The following is a 27,586-nucleotide window of genomic DNA, read 5'->3' on the forward strand; positions in this document are numbered from 1 at the left end:
TTTAATATTTAATTCATTAAAATAAGAATTTTTTGTATATCTTAAATAAAATTATCATCATTTATTATAATTGCAAATAGAATAACTATGGTGTAAATATTTTAAAATAAAATGCTTTTACTTTTATTGTAGATAACATTACAAAACATAAAAATAAATTTTATGAATGTTATTGATTGCTAATTTATTTTTAAATATAAAATATTTTCTTCAATTCTTCTCATCTTGATGATAGATTACAGAGTGTGATTTTAAATGTTAATGTAAAAGTTATATACATAATCAAATCCAAAAGACTATAGAACTAGAACTGCGAATATAAAATATTCTCATTCTATATAAAATATTTTTATATAGCGAAGTCATACATTGATTTATATACTAAAACATTACATGAAAGATGATATATAAATAACATGTATTGATTAGCTTTATGAATATTTTGAATTTAAAACAAATCAAGTATATTGATTGGTTTCACATATCCTCTATCTATAAGAACTTCTTAATGTATTTGTTCTCTTCTTATTACAAAATTAGGAGCATACTAGCTATTAAGAATTTATGATAGAATATTGATCAACATTGATATCATATTATACACAATATTGTGTAACTTTATCCATGGTACACATTGGTGTATGGAGTAATATAATATCTACATTGTTTGGGTAATTATGAAAGAACAATCATTTATCATTTAAATGATTCTCATGAACCACTAATACTCTCGAAGAAATTGCATTTGATTTAAAATATTATCGAAGCTCTCCATTGATTTCTCAGAAGGGTGCATGTGAATACCTTCATATGTTGTAACAACAACTCCAGGGTCTATAGATAAGCGTTGAATTTGCTTCTTAACATTACATGTTTGGTATGTGCAACGATAATAACTCCTTCAAATGCAATACAAAAGCATATATATTAGATTCAAGTGAAAAATAAAAATTTAATATTACATACAATAATTCATATAGCTTTCCAAAAAATGACAAATCCCTAGGCACAATTGAAAAATTTGAATATAATCAATTAGACATTTTTTTTAAAGAATCTATTAAATTCAACATAATTTTATTGTACCTATTTAAATTTAAAGACATCATCAACAACAATAACAAAAACAAAACAAAAATTAAAATACTAGCTTAAATCTCATTACAATTTCATTTTTCAGATTCCTAATATATTAAATCCAAAAAACATCATAACTTTTTTCATAGTCTCTTTCATGTTTTTCTTGTTCTTCTATGTTGGGTTAAATGTTGTTTCTTACATAATTCATGATTATAGCTTATAATAGAGCATTATTATTGTTGTCCAATATATATTGTTTACATCTAAATATAGATTGTGTATAGCGTGCTGTATCTACAATACTTCAGTATATTCGCGTTAAAATGCAATGACAGATTGGTAAAAATGGATTACAAGAAAAATTGTACAGTTTAAAAAGACAAAGAGAAAGGCTATCGCACCTAAATTATTTAGCTGAAATCATCATAACAATATTATGAACTAAAATAATCGATAATATTTCTGTCCACTGATGCATTCCTTGAAGTTTTGGAAGACATAAGAGAACTCAAACATAACCGCTGCTAATTTATTAACAGTAAATCCCAGAATTGTTTAACCCAATGAATCTCATCTAAATCGCAAGATCAAGAAAATATTAAAACGAGAGCAGACGTTAGAAACAATCAAAATATTGCATGGCACAGATTGCAGCGATCACAACCAATGGACCGATAAAAACTATCGTCGCTGAGAGATTACGTCATGTTTAACGATCCCACGCAATCATGGGATCGACCACAAAATGAAGTTATGAATAATATTTACGTTCGTCTTAAATAGTGTCGCAAATATTCACAAAAACACTCGGTGGAAACTACTAGGGTCTGTTTGGTTGCTGGAATAGGAATAGAAATTTTGGAATACTTTTTCTATTTTTTGTTTGGTTAATCAAATAGAATAGGAAATAGGGATACATGGCTTGTCAAATAGAATAAGAAATAGGAATACATATTCCCATTTTACCTTTAAAATGAGCTTATACCTATTCCAAAAAATAGCTGTTATTGGAATAGCCATTGCTATTCCCAATATTGCTTCATGTTCTCCATTCCTATGCCACCAGATCTATCATGTGATCTTCTATTGATAAACTTGGGACTCCAATTAATTCTCTCACATTCTATAAATGTGCATGAATTGCCTCTTGATGTGATAGTAGTAAGGCCTGATTTCATTTATCTCAGCTCTTATGTTGCTCTCTTCTTGTAGATGTTCATGTTGTAAACTGGATAAATACCTTTCTCAGAAGTAGTGCATAGAAGATGTACTTAGGTTATTTTTCAGTTCTTTTGCACTCACCTTCATGTCATCATTCACCTTCTGTAATTTTCTGGTCTCTTCAACTCGGTAATAGAAGTAGACAAAGCTACTTGCTTAGTTTCTATATCAGTTGATACTTTCACCAGAACTTTTCTTTCAAAAAAAATTTCACTCCTTTCCACTAACAGTGATCTTGTCTTAGTTTTTGGATCATTTGGCCTGTCAACAATTTGAACCAGTTGATCCAATATGGGAACTTTTTCATTCACAACTATATTTGGCACAATTTCAAGAAGTATATCTTTAACATCATGCAATACTTGCTTCTTCTTGTGCTCATTTCTCAACCTCGCTTGCTCCTTCTTTCTTTAACATAGCCCCAAATAAATAACCATTTATTCATCATCTAAAGTGTTCGGATCCCAACTCGATATGATGATTCCCTCCTCTAAGTTGACTTGGTCGGGCCAAAATTCATGAGACTCCTTCCTTTGAATATTCTTTCCTTTTCTAGTGCTTGGTGAAACATTCTGTGGCTATGGAACTTGAATTTCTAAATTTGTCAATGTCCTAGTTTCTATCTGCGGTACTTCCTCTTGTTTTAATGATTGGGCAATCGATACACTTGTAGGAACAAGTGGTACACTTTCCATGCCTAGTGATGTATCTACATCTTCATTATTCTTGTGCTCTGTGCTCGTTATTTAATGGACTTTCACTTTAGGTAGTTTCAAGGCAATAGTTTGCAAAACTATTGGATCAATACAAAAACTAGATAATGGATTTTGTTCCTGTACAATGACTAGTTGGTCATGTCTGATTGTTCCCTCACTTGGAGGATCGTGGGATGGTGCTTTATCGCCTATGGTAGAAATATCTGCATTATGCTTCATGGAGTCCCCTCCACTTTGAGAATGTTCTATATCAGTCTTCTCATCTCTAGTACTATCATCTCATTGTCCCTCTTTATTTGGTTAAGCCTACTGCTCAGTTTTTCCTTCAATTTATCGTTTCTCGATATATATAGTGTTATCTGCTAACATATGTCAGGATCCTATAGGAATATCATTTTCATTTTTCTCCTAGGCTTGGAGAACTCTTTAATTTATTGTATAGCAGAATGAAATCCAAGTATATGAGCATGTGCTAGCTCATTACGTATTTTTCCCTTAATCTCTGACTCGAGAGTTACTGTTATGTATTCATCTTTCTTTAACTGCTTGGCACGGTCAATAATACCACTCACCATTTCATGAATTGATTCTACAACATCTTGTGGCAAAATGTTATCAAACTCATCATCTTGGTTATCAAGCTCAACATGCTACTCAGTTTGGGTACCGTCAACTTTAATTGCTACATTCAGATCCTTTTATAAACTTGTTTCCATATCATCTATGAATCTTCATCTACTAAATTCAATTGAGTAGATAAAACATAAAGAGATCTATGCTTCCATAAAAATGTGTTAGTATGTTTTTCTAGAGCTTCAAGTACGTCTTCCAAACCAAAAATTTGCATTAAATTAGCTAGAGATTTTCCCCTCATTTCTTAAACTTAGTTGTTAGGGCATATTTGCAACAACTATCAATACTTTCATACAATTCATCAAGAATTTGGTTAACAATCTCCAAAGGTACATATTTGACTCTTATCAAGGTGTTTATTAGTGCTTCCTTGGCCTTTTTCTTGTTCTTCACTCATCGATTCATACTTTTAATATTTCAAAACACTATATCATTGTCCATTTTTTATTGTCTTGGTTATCTCGTCTATGGTTTTTGGTCTTTTCTGAAAGGGAATACTAGATTTTCCCTATTCATTTGACTCTATTCACACATAATCTTCTTCTTCATTATCATCTTTGATTAGGAGCTATCTTCTCCTGAGTTGGTCTTCTAACCTATTTGTTTGAGGATTTAGAGGCTTGCTTCCTTTTCTACTAAGTCTTGGCTTCTTGAGTAGTGGGCTTTGTGATCTTCACAATATCTTTCTTCAAGGTAGGAGTGGTCTATTGAGAAGCTCTAGTTTTGGATATTGTAACCTTGGGCTTGTAGGGGTAACTACTAGCCTTTATTCTTCTTTTGATGACTATGGTTTGGCAAAAACAATAGCTTTTCCTTTTCCCTCTTTTCCAACTTCATTTTCAACTTTCCCCTTGGTGAACATTAGTAGTCTATTTTTATATTCTTCACCAAATGTAGTTTCCAACTTCATCATTATTTTCTTTTCTTTTCTCTCCATTTTTTGATATAACAAGATTCATGGTATTTTTCTTTTTGCAAATTTCATATGTCCCAAACTTAGGTTCTCTAGGGTTAATAGGTTCATTAAGAAATGATTCAATTTCTTTCATGGCTTGATGTATATTAATCTCATAGTCCATTGGTTGTATCCATGCAACTCTCTATTTAACCACTTTTACAATAGTATAGTTTGTGTCAACTAAAAAAAACTTTCATCATGATATTTATCAACTAGGGTTGAAGGTAGCTTGTACATTTGGTTCATCCTCTCTTTGAAGCTCTCAAAGTATTCATTCATGACAATTTTAAAGTTGTTTTCGAGAGTTTATATGTACTCATTGATTTGGTAATTGACTAGGGTATTAGTTCTCCAATTAACTTCTCCAACGTCAGGGAAATAATTTTGCATATAAAATAAAATACATACCAATAGTGAGCCAAACTTGCATGTATTTGACTTGGAATCTCGGATTGTCTTCATATTGTCTTCTAGTTGCCTGAGCTATAACTTGGCGATATCATACATGTGTCACAATCTTATAACCTAAATCAACAACCATGCAAGGAACATTGTTTTTCCTAACTAGATTGAAATATCTTATAATGTCACATCCTCATTTTAATATTGTTGTGACTTTTCAAAGGATTTTTATTATGAAAGGTTGTGACTCTTGGAAAAGAAGAAACAAATTTTTAAAAAACCATTTTCTTATAATTAGAAAACGAATAATTTTAGAAAGTAAATATAGAGTTGAGATAATCTAGAAGGAATAATATATTGAAGGGTTAACTAAGGATAGAGCCACATGGACCAAGAAAAGAAGAAGGTAAGAAAGGTATGGTTATGGATTATATTTGTTTTTAACTATGTTTATGAATTTATTTATATTAATAAATCATACCCGTGGATAACATTGTGCTATTTCATGGGGTTAACACAATGCAGATTAAATGAGACTCAAAGCATGGAGCATGTGAGATGTTAAGATCTCAATTTTTTGCCATGGTCAAGAATCAATGTGCCAGAATATTCTAATAATGTCAACATATGCATATGTGACTAGCCTAGGATAGAGGATGTCTTGTCCAAGAAAAATCTTAAGGGGTGCACTCCCAAGAAGACAATGAGGTAGCTATGAGCTAGTAAGCCTGATCTAGAGACACCCTAAAGATTGGGGTTAAATTAGAGGGTAAAATAATATAGTTAGTTTTGTTATTATTATGATTTTTACAATTGTTTTATAGGTATTAATTGTCCCAAATTAACCCTAATAGTATGGACATTACATGTAAGCCACCACATACACACTAATTTAATTTCCAAATCCTCAAAAGTGTCCACTTTCATTACTTTTTATTTCCATTCAGCTTTTGTGGTTTCCTCAATATCATTTCGAAGTCGTCTAGATAGTTTTAACCTTGTCAATAACAAGGTATCCCATAACAATGTGAATAACATCATTGGTTATCATAACAGGTTCATCAAACCATATGTGCATATCATGCATGTTACTCGATACAACCTTAATCTATCATGTTTTGAAATTTTGTGGAAAATGTAGGACATGAATAAGTTTGGTTGATTCTAGGTGCTTGAACTCATCTTTTAGTTTTTCATCAACACACATCTCATCATAAACCTCACACAATTCAAAATCTCCATAGTCCCCAATTTTGCAATGGTAAAATTATCATACATCATTTACACGTAAAACTTTAGGTGGTATACTAGATAAGGAACCTACCTTGTTCGTTTGTGCAATAATTTATGGGTAGAATTTATACTTTGTCTCTTTACATGCTTCATTGTGGATCATCTTACCAGGGTTCACCTTTGCCTATGTTTGTCTTTTCACACTTGTGGATCTGGAAGCCATTATTTTGCTGTAGTATTTTGTCAAACACTCAATTGTTCACTTGGTTTGTATACCACTTACTTTTCTCACAAATTCACTAATAAGTTAACATTTCAAATTCATATACAATTGATTCTCAGCCCCAATGGCTTGAAAACTCTCTCTTTTTCTCTTCTAATAAAGGGTGAAAGAATAAAGATAAAAGATCCCATTATATATAAGATAAAGTTACCATTTTTTACCATTAGGACACATTAAATGCATCATGCTCTACAATTTATCATATTTAATGAACTTAGTTATCTTTTGTATCTTTGTCACAACATACTTCCATCATCGCTCAAGTGACATAGTAAATTTGGTTCAAACTTGGGTAAGACATCATCATACCATTTTGAATTACTTTCTTGGTTGCCACTGTTAGCACTAAGTTACCAAAACACTCAATAATACTATCTAGTTGCAAGATTTCCTAAATTCTTCTAATGTCCTTCTTTATCATATATTATGCACATATGGACTTCATTGCACTTCATTCTAGCAATGGATATAGGATTTATCAATGATAGACCAATTCCTTACCTCATTATGTGATTTAATTAGAGGTGGAGGTTTCACCTAATCCATTGGATGAGGTGTCCTCATTTGTTGCACTAGATGTCTCATTTTCTTTTGTTTTGCTTACCCACTTCTTGTTCAACTATTCACAAATTTCATCTACATGCACTTTTCCTTTACCTTTAGAATTTTCATCATTTGGTGTTGAGACTTGGTTTCTATAGTCCTTTCTTTGATGACTAGCCTTGTGACAATTGTAACATATCATGCTAGTGTTCCTCCGTTTACTAGATCTTCTTGCAAAATATAATCTCATGTAGTTTGCAAAAATATGTTTGTATTTTCCATATAGAGCACATGAATACCATGTGTTACAATCCCAATTGATTGTATTACCTTTCTTCCTTCATTTCTAATTGGTCTTCATCTATGATTTTCAAGCTTGTGACTTATGTCCAAACTTATTGCAAGTATAGAAGTAACCATTAAATGCATACATCTTAAGTGATTGGTTAAACTTAAATCTATACTCAAATGCTTGATGTCAATACTTATTTCAATGATAGAAATAACCATTAAAATTGGGAGTAATATTGCTCTTACCATTTTTTCTTTTGCATACATTTTCTATGTGTCTAGGCTTTCCACAATGATAGCATGTTGGTTTCTTTGGCTTTGGATTGGTAATCACATTTATTTTCTCTTCCTTTTTTGATTATTCACCTTTCTCAGTAGTATAATTATTGGTATATCCTAACCCATATGTGTTTCTTGGTCACCTCTATGCCCTGAGTTGTTCATCTAGTAATTTGATACTTTCTTGTGATCTATTCATTCTATCCATCAAATCTTTCTTAGAATTTAGTTCACTCTTAAATATTTTAATTTTAGTCCTCAGTTCAACAATTTCTTCCATCTTGCTGGCAATTTCATGATTAGCATTGAGTGGTTGGTATGTCATATCAGAGTGATTATGTGTTGATCATGAGATATCTTCATTTTTTCCATCCAATCTTGTAGCAATTTGTCTCTTGTCTTCTTCCATAATTATTTTTCATCCTCAAATTTTCTCTTTTATTCCATTGCTTCACACATTCTCGTAGATCTCACTTCTTGTTCCCTTTTTAGATATTTGACCTACTCTGTAAGACTGTGATTTTTCTATAGTAGATCAACAATGAAAAAATTAGATTCATCAAACATGTTTCCATTAGATAGCTCTTTTATAAGTTCCTAGTAAGTTATCTTATTGGTTTCTTGGGCAATTCCCTTTCTCCTATTCAATGACTTCTTCAAGTTGTTCTATAGTTTAATGATTTGACTCATGACCATACGTAATTCTAATGTCTAAAATTATCAATCATCCTATCCAATCTATAATTCTCCATAATTTTGATCTTTTCTCTTAGGAAGTAAAAACTTTAACAAGAGAACACAACTTTGAGACCACTTGTTAGAATACATGATAGATAGGATGCTGAGGTGGTGTAGGGCGGGGGGGTTGAATAAGATACATGATAGATAGGGGGTGAATAAGTATCCTCGAAAACTTTCACACTTAAACAAATTTGCTCCTTTCTTTCTTCACCTACTTAATCTTAGTTATAATTGTTGTATAACTATTCTTTCATCACATTACTTTATAAATTAAACTAATACAAATTATTTTTCATTCACATTGTAAAATATGTATTCTCATGGAACACAATAGATAACACAAGTATCTAGTATCAAAAAAACCCTTAGTGAGAGGGAAAACTATGGTGGGGATGGTACCAACAAATCCATCACTATGATTGTAAGAGGCTTCCTTGTCAAGGCTACAATATTTAGTCACTTTTGATGACTTGTTTGGTTAGGAGTATACAATAACATGTGCAAGGATCTACCTCCTACAAGAATTTTACAACACTCATGAAGTGTGTACTTGGTTAATAGATTTCCAAATAAGACTCTCAAGTCCGCGTATTTCAAGGATTTAGAAAACTACTATAGTGACTAGAAAGTAGTAAAAAATGACCTATATTAGGAGCAACTTTCTTTTTTCAATAGTTATCACCTTCTTATGATAGATCCATAATTCCTTTATGTTGGGTACTTAACTCCAATTTCTGACCTCTATTTCATATTGTTTATTCAAATCCTCACTTGGAAGTATTCACCTCCTTCACAAAAGAAATCTCAACAATACCATCAACAACAACTTCAAACTATTCTCAACTACTCTTTTTATAGTATTATTTTTTCCATTTCATAGCTTGACCTAATTAGGGTTTTAGAACCTTCTAGAATAGTCCTTTGATCATGATAAATGGTTCTTAAAAAAATCATTCCTTCCTTTGTTTTCATCTTTACTTGCATTCATTCTTGCTACCTAGAAATCATCAACAATCACTTCACGTCCTTCAAGAAAATCTTATCAAATATTTACTTCGAATATTGTAGACCATTTTTCCTTCTTGGTGTAGTCGTGTCACATTAGATCCTATGGAAATTCAAACTTTTATGTCCTCTTTGTCTTATTCAATAAATACAATGTTCATACATGATGACATTCGGTGTAGACCCTACTCAGTGACTACTAACTTGCTCGGTAAAGCTTGTAGCTTGACTAGGGTAAAACTTATGCTTAGCAATGTTCTTCCATTTCCTCCTTTATTTCTCAAGAAACATATTGACTCAATTACTCTACACATTTTGACACTAATAGGCAACATATATATTCCACTTAGATCTAGATTTTTCTTCATTTTTTTACTTCTCCTTATTTCAACTCATCTTCTTCTCTTTTCCTTTTGGATTATTTTGATGTCTTTTCTTTACCTTATCTTCTTTCTTAAGAGCATAGTGGTAAGAATGCTCTATTGTGGAAATTTTAGCACACTCATCTCATCTTGAATGGTAAACCTAAGAGAATTGTATATCTAGCCACCTTCTTCCCAGATATATCTAGGTGTCTAGATCTAAATGTCATCTCGTAAAATCCCTTAGTATTTTCTACACTCATGTACTTGTTTGAAACTTTCTAGCAAACAAGGTGGCCAAATGGGTAGTGGCTAAATAGCCAACTAAAACATAAAGTATATAAAGGTGATTTGAAAAAACAAATACTTAGCATCCCCGTTGGTAAGATACACATTTTAGCCAAATGAACATTCAAGAGGGATTGAAGTACCTAGGAAGTGATTCAAGGGACCTTTTAACATGCATGTTGGTAAAATAATAATTAAGTAGACATGAGTTAATTGTTTTCATGAAAGTAAAGAGCAAGCAATGACACTGAAAACAAGCAATATTAATATCTTTTTAAAAATCAATATAAAAAGTGCAAGCCCAAATTTCTTATAGAAAGGTAATAAAATTATATATATTTTTAAAATAATATGATTAATTTGTAACCATTGTATACCAAAAGACAATCCCAATTCAACGTACAAACCCACACAATTTCAAATCTTAATAGTTTCTTCTTTTTTTGGGTTATGTATCTCCGTTATGATCTTCCAACAAGTGGCTTCATCACTGTTGGGCTCATTAGTGAGTCCTCTATTCCTCTTTGTCATCTTCGTTATGCCTATTACTTGCAATGTTTCTTTTTCTCCTATTTTGAAGTTATTAAGTCGATGCCTTACCATGTATATATAATATTGTATGTCATATGCTAATGCTGACTCCATGTCCATGTGCTCTGCATATGATGACTTGGCATCATGGTCGATCCTAGCTGTGCTAGCAGTTTATGCTAGTCTTTATTATATTAATTCAGTTGTCATTTTATTATGGAGTGGCATCGATTCATTTTCTATAGCATCGACTCCTTTCTATTCATCCTCCCTAATTTGAAGATGTCGGTTCATTCATTATGATTGCCTTGTGCTCACGCTAATTGTTGTCACTTCAAGTGTTTGAGAAACTCTTCAGCTTAGCACCAGTCATGTTTTCTTATGCTATGTGATCAAGATGATTTATTTATCGCATGTGGACTTTCAGTGGCTTAGTTACAGAAATTGTTAGATTCTTGGAGTTTATGTTGAGTTTTCTTTCTAACGAGTTGGTTAGCAGGAGTTGGATTCTTGATTGCATTCTCTTTTCGAGAGTTTTCGGTTTGCCTATCTCATATGAGCAGGTTAAGATGTATATTTTATCATTCTGGTTAGTCCTAAATGATGAGAGTTATGTGAAGAATATACAAAATAATTCTTATTGATTGGCTGAGATTTATTCAATCATACGCAAGTGATAATGTATTATGTGTTAGAATATCTGAATAAAGGATCTATTTTTTATATTTTAAGTGTGGTTATGTTTTTCCTTCAAGTGGGAGGGTTTTACAGCATGATCTTTTGTGTCATTTGTTATCTGTATTTTGCATTTCAATTTATGTCAAGTTACATATTCGATTCAAATATATTAACAATGATTCATGATCTTGGTGCGAACATCGATTCCTTTATTAATTGCATTAGATTTCAGATAAACAAAAATGTTTAGAACTATGGAACTCTGAAACAATTCAATACTACAAGCCTATGTAATTTAAATAAAGATATATTTCTTATAAATATGATTTATAAACACTTGTCCCTCTTTTTACTCATGCTTTCAGACCTTTAATTCTTTACATGTGTCATTTAATAAATTATCTGCTTCTCTCTAATACTTAAATAACACAAGATAAAAATTGAAATAATAAATTTAATTTATTCTCTTTTATCTATCACAAATACTTTTAATTATTATTATTTGTTAATTTTGAATAGACTCAAACTCAAAACTTCCTAATAATTTTAATTTATTAAAAGATATATACACACATACACACACACACATATACATATACATATACACATATAAATATACATATATATGTATATACATATATATATATATATATATATATATATATATATATATATATATATATATATATATATATATATATACATATATATATGTATGTATATGTATACATGTGTGTGTGTGTGTGTGTGTGTGTGTGTACATATATACATACAAATTAAAATTATCATAATTTGAAAATATTGAAAATATTTAATTATTTCTAGACTAGATTCATTAGTGTGGTCTCTATCATGAATGAATTTGTTTTATCTAAATTACCTATATTCACTAGTGTCATATCTATCATGAATAAAGTATTTTATATATTTGTAATCTTACTTATGACAGATTAAAAAGGACAAATTAAATTTGTTTTACATATTTGTAATTACTCTGTTAGGTGATGATCCATCCTCATGTGATGGGAGCAGTCCAATCACTTTCGTATCCATGTTTAGATTTCATATAGCTTACTTTAAAGAAATAAATTGGATGGCTTGTATGCATGTAACTTATACGAAGTATAGATATCCATAATAAATTGCAGTCGTGCTAATCTCATTGATCCGAGGGTATTATTCTATTCATATCCTAATACGAGTGGGAAAGAGTTTCATACTGGGCCTCATAAAGATCTCTAATTTTCGAAGGAGCCAACAACATGGCAGCAGTCACGACGAATCCAATAAGACAGAAACATAAATAGATGGGAACAAGTAATAATGCAGCAGTGTACGGCGCCCTTGTAGCTAATACTTATCCACTATTTCCCAAGATTTTCTCTACATTTGATTGTATGGTGGTATTTGTTTCAACGTTTTGGATTATTATTATATCATTTTATTCTCTGATAGCATTTATGCTATGTGGGGATCGTAGAATATGATTCAAAAAGATTACAAGAAAGCTATTCCACGATCTAGAAACTTGATATCTTCATATTTTTTATTGAATTTTCTATTGTTTCTTCTGCATTTCTTTTGTTTGACTTTTACAATAGAAGCTGAACAAGGAAGAAAACTACACCAAAAATATTGGACGCGTCGAACTCAAGATATGAAAATCAAATAAAGAGCACTGTGATATCATATTTCAAGTTAACCTTCTATGGAGAACTGTGGAGTAGTCTAACTTTGTTAGAATATGTGCATTGGTTTGAAGGCCATGTAAACAACAGGTTAAAACAATCAGATTATCGCGATGAGGAACATACCTGAAAAATCTGTCTAATCCAAAACAATGCTTTTATTAGTTGCAGATAAATCATGGAGCATAACTTAAAAGTTGATGGAAGAAATGATTTTCCTTTCGTTGTTATGATCTGAAATGTTGATAAAAGTGCAACATATGATCTGATTTCCTGTTGTTATGATCTGAAATGTTGATTATAGGGTGACTCTTCCTTCTTATATGATCTGAAATATTGATGATGAAAATTGTTTGCACAATCTAATCCAACAAGTTTCTTCTTATTTTTGTTGATATATCATAAACTACGACCCAAATTTTGACCAAGAAAATTGACTCTCCTTCAATACCAAACTCGAATCTGAAATGTTGATTAACCCACAACTCTTCCTTCTTATAGAATATGGTCTGAAATATTGATGATGAAAATTGTTCCCACAATCGAATCCAATAAATTTCTTCTTATTCTTACTGATATACAATAAAATATGATCCAAATTTCAACCAAGAAAATTGACTCTCCAATTACAAACTGAAATCTGAAATGTTGACTAAAGTGCAGTTCCCTTCCTTCTTATAAAATATGATCTGAAATATTAATGATGAAAATTGTCTGAAGAATCTAATCCAGTAAGTTTCTTCTTATTCTTACTGATATATCATAAAGTACGATCCAAATTTTAACCAAGAAAATTGCCTCTCCTTCCACTAGAAAGGGTAACATAATCTAAATAAAAAAACGTTCATAGTACCTTACTGCAAGAACCCAAATCCAGGCAACATTCACTATTCTTGGAGGGATGGCTATCCAGGAGCGTTTTCACCAAAAATGGTCATGCAAAAGTAATTCTCAGATATTTCCTAAGAAAGACTTTACCTTTTTCCCGACGTCCTATACCATCCTGAGATTTATAAGGGAGGGTAAACAAATATTCATGCCTTTACAGTTGTGTCCAATTAAGTCCTTTTCCATCACTATGAATTAAGCCACCTCTTACGTACTATGTTCGGAAGTTGTTGAGAAGTGCTTTTTCCTCTTAATTAGCCTGTCATTTTACCTGCTCCTAAACAAGCCCTCGGAGTTATCTAAGAAAACTTTTACACGATCTACTTTTAACTCCAATCTTTCCGACAACGTTATCGTGAAAATGTCTACACTTTCCTAGAGTGTTTTCCATTGTTAAGATAATATCCTGGTACTATGATTGCAAGCAATTTTGTTCCCCACCGTACAACTGTGAAGATAAAGAAGCGCAGAAAGTGGTCCATTGTTTAAACATGGCCACTAGATATACTACCTATGGTTTTCGCTCTCATGGCTTAGTGCGTTAGGTATGAAGTCCCACAAGTATACATTCACGGTCATTATCTTTAATGGGGGTCTAATATGGTCCATTTAGTTTGTGGATGATAAGATAAGGGAGACAATCATCTCCATTGCTTGCTGAATTTTGTTGCAAATGTCACATATATTTGATGTGATCAATTTGTAATCATATTCCATGTTTATATGAAGAAAGAGAAGCAAAGTGTTTGTCAAAGAGAAACAAGTATATTGGCAGAATAAATTGCTTTAGTTCAGCTCTCTCATTGCAAGTTTTGTATGGAATGAGAAGGGTACCTTGGATAGACGTTGTTCTTGACGGACTTTTGCCCATACTTTCTCCATCGGTATCCATCGTCCAATATGTCCACATGGCTTCTGGTCTGAAATGCATATCTGGGCCTTCGAATCTTCTTCTCTGCTTTACTTCGAGGCTTAGGACTGCAATTATAGACGTAAATGTAAACACATTAGAAATAATCTTACAACCCACTTCTAATTATGTGCTTTTCTCTTGGTTGCAGATGGATTTTAGCAGTAACTGAGGGCTGTTCCATAGCATACAGATAAATTTACTTGATACCATATGGTTTTCATATAGATTTTAGCTTTTAGTATTGTATTCACTGAACTTTTAGATTAAACTACATGTAACATTTGTACATTTTGTATCAAATTTTATAGTCTATTATGAACTTGAAATAAGTAGAGATAGTATAGTTTCTGCTCTTTAGCTATCTCACTCATCACATATGATACTTTGGCTATCATGAAAATGAAATAAGTAGAGACGATGTAGATATGTAAATGTATACCCATTAGAAATAATCTTACAATCCACTTCTAACCATGTGCTTTCTTCTTGGTTGCAGATGGATTTAAACAGCCGTACTTGATGCCAGATAGTTTTCATTTAGTTTTCAGCTTCTAATATTGTATTTCTTAAGCCTTTAGATTAAACTACAGTAGCTTTTACATCTTGTAGCCTACAATGAAAATGAAATTAGTGGAGATGGTATAGTTTCTACTCTAGCTATCTCATTCATCAATTATGGTTCCTTAATAATGACAAAAAGTACTCGCAGTTTTTTGATTTAGCTGAGGGCTGTATTCATACTACGCAAATAATTTTTCTATGTTTTTTTGGATTTGGTGGTTTTGGGGGTTTGGAGAAAAACTGAATACTTTTTGGGCATGTGAAAGGAAGAAAAGTATACCTGTTATCTCGTGCATTTTGATTGTCATGATTTTCTCCTGAATGCCCTTTTTCTGATTCACTGGGTTTAGCTGTACGTCCATTTGCCACTGAAGTATAGTACTGGCCTGCACGCAGCACAAAGATATCCATACCATACATTAGAAATTCCATTAAAAAGAATCAGTTTCAAAGGAAAAGGGAAAAAAATCTTCGTTTCACATTATAAAATCATGTATATTGGCTGAATGATTGTATTTGGTTCTAACTGTACGATATTTCTTTTTCAGTATGCTTTCCTCTTTTGATAATAGATCACTGCTTTTGATTTGAGAGTACATCTTTTTCTTTTCGATAATAATTCATGGCTTGTGATTCAAAATATATCATTGAAATCAATTGTGATTGTACAATTCTTCTTGAATTGGGAAAACTCATACATATAAGGTAAACCTCTACTTCTATCCTACATCATAAGAACAAGTCTGTTGGCTAGTATGATTGTTTTTGGTTTTAACTGTATATTTCTATCAATCAATGTTTCTTTTCTGACCAATATACTTTCCTCTTTTGGATAATAGATCACATGCATGTGAACTAAAACATCAATTGAAAACTATACATAACCAAAATTAAAAGCAATCATAATAACATTACGAGTACATTAGATTAAACATAATACCATGTAAGGGATTAAATGCTTGAGCCTCTGCTGATGGCTTGGACCGATCTGTGAAGCTGCCATTCAAAGGGAAACTGAAATCCCTAGTTACATCCTTCACCGTTTCCTGTGTTGACCAAGAATTTGGTTTCCAAAGCTGAGAACTATGTTGTTGTTCTCCATGAGAGTTACTCATATTCATTCCTTCATGATGATCACCATGATATGCCTGTTTTTCTATCAGCTGTGAGAAAGATTGCTGAGCCGGAAAACTCAGTGACCTTGATCTCAACCCATCTCCTTCTTTCAGCCCCAAAAAAGAAGAGGTATTCAAACCATGAGAAACTTGTCCCATCATGAATTCCGTATCACCCCAAATAACAGGATTGGGAGTAGCAGAAGATGAGAAAACCAGATCTTCCGAGTAGTTAGATTGAAAAGTGCTTGATATGTCTGAGCTCTTCATGTTATCCTATACAAGAAAGACCTTTAAGAACATAGGGCAATAAAAACAGTTGGAAATTGTTCTATTCTACAAGATGTTGCAGAATCTAAAAGGGAGACAATTGGGATTGTTCTATTCTATATAAGATGTAAACAATGGGATGAATGGACCGGAAAACCATGTTATAGAAAAATGGGGTTTGTAAAACTTTTCAAACCTTAATGAACTACCGGCGGCTTGAGACCTTTCTAGATTGGCATAGCAGTAGGAAATTTCTGTGAAAGCCCTCTAAAAATGTTTTGAACGGAGGAGGAGAATACGCAGTATAAGTGGCACGTGACGTAGACGGCACGCCTCCCGGGTCTAATTTTACCTTCTCCGAGGCTCCATATTCCACGCATGGTCTGAAAGGAAGATCCATTAAAAAGCAGAAGAGTGGGCTCCGTGATTTGACGGATTGTTCAGCTCCCACACCTAAGTCAATTCCATACGACACTGCGAAAACAGATCCAAATTAAAGCAGTCGTTCCATCTATTCACCAACATCGCAATCTTTTTTCAAGAAAGGCACGTTACATACACCCACGAGGCTTAATTTGCCTAAACACCGCCTAATTCCACCCTTATCCCATTTCTCATTCGCCCATGTCAAGCTTTTATTTTAATTTTTTTGACTACTTACAATGAGCGGCCAATAGTTTTATTTATTTATGAATAGTGCTTTTCTATTAATTAAAAATATATTTATGTGAAATTATTTGAGGAAAATATATGGTTCAGTCTTTGCATTTTAGTGTTAGAATGTAGTTTCTAGGTATCGATTCTATCAAAGGGAGCATGAATTTGGCTCCATGTAGTCTATGGTGTTGGATTTTTAGGTTTCTATTTTATCAATTCCAATCAAATGAGACCTAAATTTGGCTTCATTTGATTTATGGTGTTTGATTTTGTTACAATATAAATTATATTTCATATGTGGTATATTGGGTCTTTATATTTAGAAATAATTAAATGCTTATATAGCTATTTGATAAATTTGTTTGGAATGCAAATCATCTTTAATTATTATCAGGTTTATATTTTAAAACCCACTATTTATCTTCATTTATGTTGCCACCAATTTGTCCTCCCAAAACCTAAGTAATTCCAAGGACTATTTTCATACAATTTATGCTCCTCTTCATAATACTTATTCTTAGCTCCTTGAATTCTCACTCAGATCTAGTCAATATAAATAATTGTCTAATAGAACGACCATAGATGTTACTTCGAGGTCAACATCTAAAATCTAGGAACATGTTTGTAGCTTTTCCATAACAAATGCATAATCCAAGGGGAAGGTATTGTGAGATCTTTATCAATGTTGATGATAGTATCGTGAAGACCCATGAAGAACTTCTCCTTACACAATCTTTTGCATATTTATCTTGCAAAAAATTTGATTTCTACCACCACCAAAATTAATACAAGAAAGTTAGAAAATATATCTAAATCTACCATCATTCAACGATATGTATGCAAGTAGTTGAACCCTAAAATCACTTTTATACCATAAATAATCAATTGATTCTTGTACTTAATGCCTCTTTGATTCTGAAATCAATTGCGGAACCATCAAATATTGTTCATTTGTTGGACAAAGTCAACTTAATGGGGTTATCCATTAGAAAAGTCTTTCCATTCAATTGATTATGTGGTTTACTATAATAACCCACCACCAAAGAAAACCACACTAGAAATATGGAATAGTGACAAATGGAAACATAACATATCACATTGAAAGAGGAAATGCTATCAAACATAGGGGATATATGCAAGAATGAATTAGGTCCAGTAGTGGTTTACTCAGTTTTAATCATTAAATATACTAGTAGTAGATCATTTATATACCAATATTTGGTTTATTTTTGGAATTTTTGTCTATTTTGAATCCGGATTTGCTCATTTGTGCACTGCTACTAGTGATTTGTGAATGACTATTGCATGTTTGTGGACCACTAGTAGAGATTTGTGAATCCCTACTCGATATTTTGTGATCCATTATTGGTGATTGAATGAATAATTATAGGTGCAATAGGGGCTGCGTACTAATGAACACTATTTTGGACTACTTTTTGACTCTTTTATGTGCAATGTCTTATGTAGAGTGCATCATTATTGATGAGGAGATGAAATCTTATCTTTAAATAGATATATCACATCAAGAAATACAAAAAAAGTAAATTTGAACATCATTGAAGACCTCAATGAGCATGTGAAGTTATCTATATCTCCTACTAGGTATGTTTTGCTAAATGTTTCTTGATAAACCCAAATTCTTTATAACTATATCCTCATAGGCTATCTAATCAAAGTGAATTCCTTCCATGTAATGTCATTTTAGACTAAAATTGTTTCAAAAATATCATCCTCATAACCTTGATTGGAACCACATTAATTTCTTAAGTGATATTTTTCATCCCATATCCCTAAAAATCTTGCTCGTACCATTTTTATCTCTTTCTTAGGGATTTAACTATATCTAATACAAATTTGAGTTGGTACAACTACATATTATCTCATATTTGGCTCCAATATAATATATCAAGACCACCTATCTAAATTTATAGGCTTTATAAATTTTTTATCCTTTTGGTTATTTTCCATCCAATGTATTTATATGTTTTAGCCTGTTTTTTTATATGCATAATTTTAGCATCTCAACATTTTTGATATTTTTCTTTCTATAATACAACTTCCTATGGTTATTAGGAATTCATCACCTAATTTTAATTAGAGTACCTACATGAAACCTTTTTGATATACTCTCATGTCAAGAAACTCATATTCATTGTATTTCCTTCTCTATAAATATGGCTCATTATAAATCATTATAAAACTTTATAACAATCCATTGCTTTATCCAAAAGTGATTTCAACCTCCAATTTAGAGTTCTTATTTAAAATAATTTATAGTTATATTCAAATCCTCTTATATCTTAATCCCTTTCAAATCTATATCTAATCATAAAATTGATCCTTCCACTAAGGCTTTAAATTCCTCCATATTATTGGTGTTAATCACTAAAGTTTTTTCCAATTTTTGCAATAGTCTTATACATGAGTAAAAGACATATCCTACCCTTGAGATCAATAGATTACCTTTTGAAGCTCTATCAAAGCTAAGCTTTAGCTAACCTTATTTTGGGGAAATAGTTTATAATTTCATCTATTCATGTTCATATTTTATTCATCTTTCCAACAACTTTTTAAATTCTAAGTCAAAATCATTCTTGAATATTTTTTCATCCCAACCATTTTAGGTGCTTCTTTTAATTCCTTGAGATTGCATTTAGTAGTTTATTTAATTATAATAGTCTCTTCAATTTTTTTTTTTATCATCAATCACTCAAAAAATTCCCTTGGAATAGTCTTTGGTTGCTTCTCTTCTATATATTTCATGTAATTATTGAGGATGAAATTGTATAAAAATTACTAACTAAACCAATATTATTTATCCTTAGCGAGTATTGAAATATTGTCATGATATCCTTCGATAATGTTGGTAGTAATTCCAATTTAACACAACCATTTACAACACTTTTGTTCGAAGGGAAAACTATGTAACACATGTTTATAGTTTATTCATTATTCTTTCATAAGAAGAAAATGGATGGTCCAAAAAGATAAATTGTCTTCAACCATTATGTTGTATGTGTCTTGTCTTAATAAGATGTGAAGATTCCTTCCTTTGAAATTGCATGATTTATTCCAACATAAGTGAATTGGTAATTTTGGAAAATACCTTATTACTGAGAGGTCATATTATACCAATAATTTAGGTTAAAAATCCTCACCTTAGATGCATTCCATATGATTTTATTAATAAATTACCTAAAGGAAATATGTTTGTCTTTAAGAATTATTCTTACATTATTAATGTTTTATGTGAGAAAGGTTAGCTCTTCAAGTTTGTCCCACTTTCATTCTAAGAATTTGTGGGATATAAAATAATAATATAATATCTTACATGAGATCCTCAATTGGTTTCACGTGTATATCTAATTTTGACTGAATATTTATTTGATTTCTTATGATTGGTTAGTCTATTTTATCTACTTAATATTTTATCACATTCTACCTATTGCTAACCTTTAATCTTATTCACATGGATCATAGTCAAAAAATTTAGTCACGTGATGAGTGTCCCACTTTTCTCCCTTCTACATGCTTAGATTTATTGAACTCAGATGCCTACCAAAAATTCAAATCACATATTAATCCCATTCAATCAATTCATTTGACTTATTAATTTTATCTAGTCTTATTTCAACCCTAATCATGACCATTCATATTGTAACCCATTAATCTAAGCTTTTGATTATCATGAAGATTAGAAAAGTTTTTTTTCTCTCATTTTTCCCATGTCAAATATATTAATTATTATATGATTTATCTATGAAGGTAGTCACCCAAGATCTAGAAGCTGAATGGATTAAGAGCAATAATAAGAATGAATGACTATGAAAAGAATAAATTATATTATCTCCAATAATATAAGAGAACTAACCAATTTAGAGATTGAAGTAATTGAATTTTCTTCATTGAATTAACTTGAGTTTGTTCTCCATACTTTTTTGCATTTCATTTACTCTCATGAGGTTTGGGGAAATATCTTCCAAGGATGGAACATCTGCTAGATGCTACCTAAAAATAGTACAGATTTCTTTAACCAATAGAAATGTCCTTCATCAAATAAAGTTTTTCAGATTGTTTGGTTTCTTGTGGCTCCTTGTGTATTTTGGGATTTATGGGAAGAGAATAATAATAGAATTTTTAGAGACAAGGAAGCCCCCCTTAGTGGTCTAATAAAATTATCAGAGCTATCAAATAAAATTTTGTCTCTGCCAAGGAAGAGGGGGAGATGAATGATGAAGATATGGATCCCAATTCTTATCAAATTTGAAATATTAATCCAAATGACTCGAATAATACTATGAGATATTTTCTAGTGTAATATACTCCTCTTGATAGTTAGGTCAAGGCTAAATTTGATAAAGTGGCTAAAGGAAACCTAAGACAAACTAGATGCAGAGGAATGGTTTGAGATTCTTATGACAATTGTATTGGGGTTGTGGCTTTCCTACTAGGTACTCAAACCATCTATGTGGTTGAGCCTATGGGAACTCTTCAAGTTATTAGATTCGATAAACAAATGAATTGTCATAGTGTCTAGTTTTAAGGGTGACAACAGATCCAAATTAAAGCAGTCATTCCATCTATTCACCAACATCGCAATCTTTTTTCAAGAAAGGCTTGTTACATACACCCACTAGGCTTAATTTGGCTAAACATTACCTAATTCCACCTTATCCCATTTCTCGTTTGCCCATGTCAAGTTTTTTTTTGACTACTTAGAATGAGCGGCCAATAGTTGCTTGTTATGTGAAATTATTTTATTAGGAAAATATATGGTTTAGCCTTTTCATTTTATTGTGAGAATATAGCTTCTAGGTATAATTCTATCAAAGGGGGCATGAATTTGGCTTCATATAGTCTATGGTGCTGGATTTTTAGGTTTCAATTTTATCAATTCCAATCAAATGAGACCTGAACTTGGCTTCATTTGATTAATGGTGTTTGATTTTGTTATTAAACTTGTGGACAATATGAATTGTATTTCATATTTTGTATATTGGGTCTTTTCACTTAGAAATAATTAAATGTTTATAAAGCTATTTAGTAGATTTGATTGGAATGCAAATCATCTTTAATTACTATCAAGTCTATATTTTAAAACACACTATTTATCTTCATTTATGTTGTCACCAATTTTCTCTCCCAAAACCTAAGTAATTCCAAGGATTCTTTTCATATATTTTAAACTCCTCTTCATAATAGTTATTCTTAGCTCTTCAAGTTCTCACTCACATCCAATCAATACAAATAATCATCTAATGGAATCACCATGGATGCAAATTCAAGATCGACATTTAAAATCTAGGAATGTGTTTGTAGCTTTACCATAACAAATGAATAATCCATGGGGAAGGTATTGTGAGATCTTTATCAATTTTGATGATAGTGTTGTGAAGACCCATGAAGTACTTCTCCTTACACAATCTTTTGCATATTTATCTTTGAAAAACTTTGACTTCTACCACCATGAAATTTAATACAAGAAAGCTAGAAAATATGTCTAAATTCACCATCATTCAATAGTATGTATGCAAGTAGTTGAACCCTATAATCACTTTTATGGCATAAATAATCAATTAATTCTTGTACTTAATGCCTCTTTGATTCTCAAATCTATTGTGGAACCATCAAAGATTATTCATTTGTTGGACAAAGTCAGCTTAATGGGGTTACCCATTAGAAAAAGGTATTCTTGTTCAATTGACCATGTGGTCTACAATAACCCACCAAAGAAAACCACACTCGAAATATGGAATAGTGACTTATGGAAACATAATATATCACATGGAAAGAGGAAATGCTATCAAACATAGGGGAGATTCCCAATAGTGAATCGGGTCCAATAGTGGTTTACTCAATTTTAATAATTCAATATACTAGTAGTGGATAATTTATATACCAATATTTGGTTAATTTTTGGAATTTTTGACTTTTTTATCATGATTGGTTCATTTGTGCACCACTACTAGTGATTTGTGAATGACTATTGCATATTTTTGGACCACTAGTATAGATTTGTGAATCCTTACTCAACATTTTGTGATCCACTATTGGGGATTGAATGAATAGTTATAGGTGAAATAGGGGTTGGGTATTGATGAACACTATTTTGGACCACTTTTTGACTCTTTTATGTACAATGTCCTGTGTAGAGTGCATCATTACTAATGAGGATATGAAACACTATCTTTAAATAGCTATATCACATACAAGAAATATTTTAAAAAAAGGAAATTTTGACATTATTGAAGACCTCAATGACCATTTGAAATTATCTATATCTTCTACTAGGTATCTTCCCTTAAATGTTTCTTGATAAACCCAAAATCTTTATAACTATCCTTACAGGCTATCTAATCAAAGTGAATTCCTTCCATGTAATGTCATTTTATACTAAAATTGTTTCAAAAATACCATCCTCATAACCTTGATTAGAACCACATTAATTTCTTAAGTGATATTTTTCATCCCATATCCCTAAAAATCTTGGTTGTGCCATTTTTTTCTCTTTCTTAGGGATTTAACTATATCTCATACAAATTTGAGTTGGTACAACTACATATTATCTCATATTTAGCTCCAATGTAGAATATCAAGACCATCTATCTAAGTTTATATGCTTTAGAATTTTTTTATCCTTTTGGTTATTTTCCATCCAATGTATTTATATGTTTTATCCTAATTTTTTAAATGCATAAGTTCAACATCTCAAGATTTTTGATATTTTTCTTTCCTCAATACATCTTCTTATGGTTGTTAGGAATTCATCACCTAAGTTTAATTAGAGTACCTACATGAAACCTTTTTTTATCTTCTCTTGTGTCAAGAAATTCATATTCATTGTATTTCCTTCTCTATTTAAATATGGCTCATTATAAAACTTTATAACAATCCATCACTTTATCCAAAAGAAATTTCAACCTTCGATTTGGGGTTCTTATTTTAAAATAATTTATAGTTATAGTCAAATTCTCTTCTATCTCAATCCCTTTCAAATCTATATCTAATCATAAAATTGATTCTTCCACTAAGGCTTTAAAGTCCTCCATATTATTGGTGTTAATCACTAAAGTTTTTTCCATTTTTTGCAATAGTCTTAACATTATTGGACTAAATGACATATCCTACCCTTGATATCAATAGATTACCTCTTGAAGCTCCATCAAAGCTAAGTTGTAGTTGACTTTATTTTGGGGAAACTGTCTTTAATTTTATCTATTCATGTTCATATATGATTCTTCTTTCCAACAACTTTTTAAATTCTAAGTCAAAATCATTCTTTGAATATTTTTTTACTCAAACCATTTTAGTTGCTTCCTTGAATTCCTTGAGATTGCATTCTATAGTTTTTTAAAAAAATATATATATAATAGCCACTTCAATTTTGTTCGTTATCATCAACCACTCAAAATTTTCCCTTGCAATAGTCTTTGGTTCCTTTTCTTTTATATTTTTCATTAAATTATTAAGGGTGAAATTGTGTAAAGATTACCAAGTGAACCAATCTTATTTATCCATAGTGAATATTGAAATATTTTCATGATATCATTTGATAATGTTGTTAGTCATTCCAATTTAATACAACCATTTACAACAATTTTGTTCGAAGGGAAAACTATGTAACACATGTTTATAGTATATTCACTATTGTTTAGTAAGAAGAAAATGGATGGTCTGAAAAAATAAATTTTCTTCAATCATTATGGTGTATGTGTCTTGTCAAGTAATGAGATGCACATGTAAAGATTCCTTCCTTTGGAAATGTATGATTTATTCCAAAATAAGTGAATTGGTAATTTTGAAAAATACCTTACTTATTATTGAGAGATCATATTATACCAATAATTTAGATTAAAAATCCTCATCTTAGATGCATTCCATATGATTTTATTACTAACTTACCGAAAGGAGATATGTTTGTCTTTAAGAATTATTCTAACATTATTAAAAATTTTGTGTGAGAAAAGTTAGCTCTTCAAGTTTCTCCCACTTTCATTCTAAGAATTTGTGGTATTTAAAATAATAATATAATATCTTACATGAGATCTTCAGTTGGTTTCACATGTATATCTAGTTTTCACCATATTTATTTGATTTCTTATGAGTGGTTAGTCTATTTTATCTATTTAGTATTTTATCACATTCTACCTATTGCTAACCTTTAATCTTATTCACATGGTTCATAATAAAAAGAATAGTCATGTAATGAGTGTTCCACTTTTCTCCCTTCTACATGCTTAGATTTATTGAACCTAGATGCCTACCAAAAAGTCAAATCACATATTAATCTCATTCAATAAATTTATTTAACTTATTAATTTTATTCAGTCTTATCTCACACCCTAATCATGACCATTCATATTGTAACCCCTTAATCTAAGCTCTTGATTATCATGAAGATTAGAAAGGTTTTTTTCTCTCATTTTTCCCATGTCGAATACATTAATTATTATATGATTTATCTATGAAGGTAGTCACCCAAGATCTAGAGGCCTAATGAATTAAGAACAATAATAAGAGAGAATGAATATGAAAAGAATAAATTATATTATCTCCAAGAATATAAGAGAAATGACCAATTTATAGATTGAAGTAATTGAATTTTTTTCATTGAATTAACTTGATTCTATTCTCTATACTTTTTCCCATTTAATTTACCCTCATGAGGTCTGGCAAAATATCTTCCAAGGATGGAACATCTGCTAGATGCTACCTAGAAACACTATGGATTTCTTTAACCAATAGAAATGTCCTTCATCAAATAAAGTTTCCCAAATGGTTTGGTTTCTTGTGGCTCCTCATGTATATTGTGATTTATGGGAAGAGAATAATAATAGGATTGTTAGAGACAAGGAAGTTCCCTTAGTTCTCTAAAAAAATTATCAAAGCTATCAAATAAAATTGTCTCTGCTAAGGAAGAGGTGGAGATAAATGATGAAGATATAGATCCCAATTCTTATCACCTTCACAATATTAATTAAAATGACTCAGATAATACTACAAGAGAGTGTGATGCAGGAGCATCCAGAGGTATAAGGGCAATCATGTGTCACCCAAAAAAATGTACTTAGACTTAGTTTCTGTTTCATGTGTTTTGATTTTTGGATACCCATTTGGGTCAAATAAAGGTTCCAACTCTCACAGTTCCACTAGCAGTGTTCTAGGATAGAGTATTTGAACACCTTGCGATACGTGTAAATGCCAAAAAAATAGGAGTATTTAATTGAGCCATCATTTTGGTGAACTAAGAGGTGTAAATTGGCCAAATGAATGTAATTGTAATTTAGAGCATTCCAGAAAAAGAATCAGGTCAAAAGGCCCCACGGTTTGAAAGTTATCACAATTTTTCAAGTTTTGGAGACCTCCTAAGAATGATTCAAAGTCAAGTTAGGGGCATTAAATGACCTCAAAAAGGGCCAAAAAATGGGGGATGAGAAAAGCTGGTCCATAGGGCTATAGAGCGCTTCGAGAGCTTTTTGAAAATGTAAACGGTTCATCAATTGGAGCTACGGTTCAAAAGTTATGCCTCCCGGAAGTTCGATTACCATTTTTGGATTCTTCTAGATTTGCACCAACTTCTAACGTGGCTTCTAGAGCCTTCTACTTGGTCGGTGGATGCCTACTAGCACTTTCTAGAATGTATTCCTAGTCCTTAACCCTCCAGGGTCTATTTAAGGACATTTTTGGCATTGTAAAAGGCAGTTCAGAATGGAATTTGAGAGGAGGTACTGAAAGGAGAAATTATCTCCAGATTTATGTTATTGTAAGCCCATAGGGCATGTTATGAAGTCTATTTTCTCTGTACTGAATGTACTAGCTTATTTTCACAGTTAATACAATTTCCCTTTTCCTGTTGTGCCCATTCTGTGCTTGGGTTGTGTCCCCATCAGAGTGTCTAGTGCAATCTTCTCCTCTTGATTGTTAGGTGAAGGCTAAATTTTATAAAGTGGCCAATGGTAACCTAAGACAAGCTAGATGCAAAGGAATGGTTAGAGACTCTTTTGAAAATTGTATTGGGGTTGTGGCTCTTCTACTAGGTAATCAAACAATCTATTTGGTTGAGCCTATGGGTGCTCTTCAAGATATTAAACTGGATAAACAAATGAATTGTCATAGTGTCTAGTTTTAAGGTTGACCCAAATAATATTATTTTAATTGTTTAAAAGGTAATTATAAGGCTTTATAGATGATTAATACCATAATTAAGGAATTCAATTCCATTATGAGGAAATTTGACAATACCCACATCC

General features: G+C 31.3%; 1 protein-coding gene across 1 annotated transcript; it reads right to left on the reverse strand.

Annotated features, from left to right (window-relative positions):
* Positions 1–401: 401 nt before the first annotated feature.
* LOC149569914 (uncharacterized) lies at positions 402–16,976 on the reverse strand. The gene is made up of 4 exons (XM_089822607.1): positions 16,235–16,976; positions 15,575–15,680; positions 14,655–14,798; positions 402–899 (listed from the first exon to the last, which is right to left on the reverse strand). The coding sequence occupies exons 1-4, from the start codon at positions 16,677–16,679 to the stop codon at positions 722–724; spliced, it is 873 nt and encodes a 290-aa protein (XP_089678733.1). The 5' UTR covers positions 16,680–16,976; the 3' UTR covers positions 402–721.
* Positions 16,977–27,586: the final 10,610 nt, after the last annotated feature.

This window comes from Cupressus sempervirens, chromosome 3, assembly GCF_028749045.1.
Source record: "Cupressus sempervirens isolate cs-2001-9-10 chromosome 3, ASM2874904v1, whole genome shotgun sequence".
NCBI classification, from domain to species: domain Eukaryota; kingdom Viridiplantae; phylum Streptophyta; class Pinopsida; order Cupressales; family Cupressaceae; genus Cupressus; species Cupressus sempervirens.

Coding starts and splice junctions, on each gene's coding strand:
- LOC149569914 (XM_089822607.1), bottom strand. CDS start 16,679: ATGAAGAGCTCAGACATATCAAGCACTTTTCAATCTAACTACTCGGAA. Junction 14,799..15,574: donor CAAAATGCACGAGATAACAG/GTATACTTTTCT, acceptor CTATAATTGCAG/TCCTAAGCCTCGAAGTAAAG. Junction 900..14,654: donor AAGAACAACGTCTATCCAAG/GTACCCTTCTCA, acceptor TTGCATTTGAAG/GAGTTATTATCGTTGCACAT.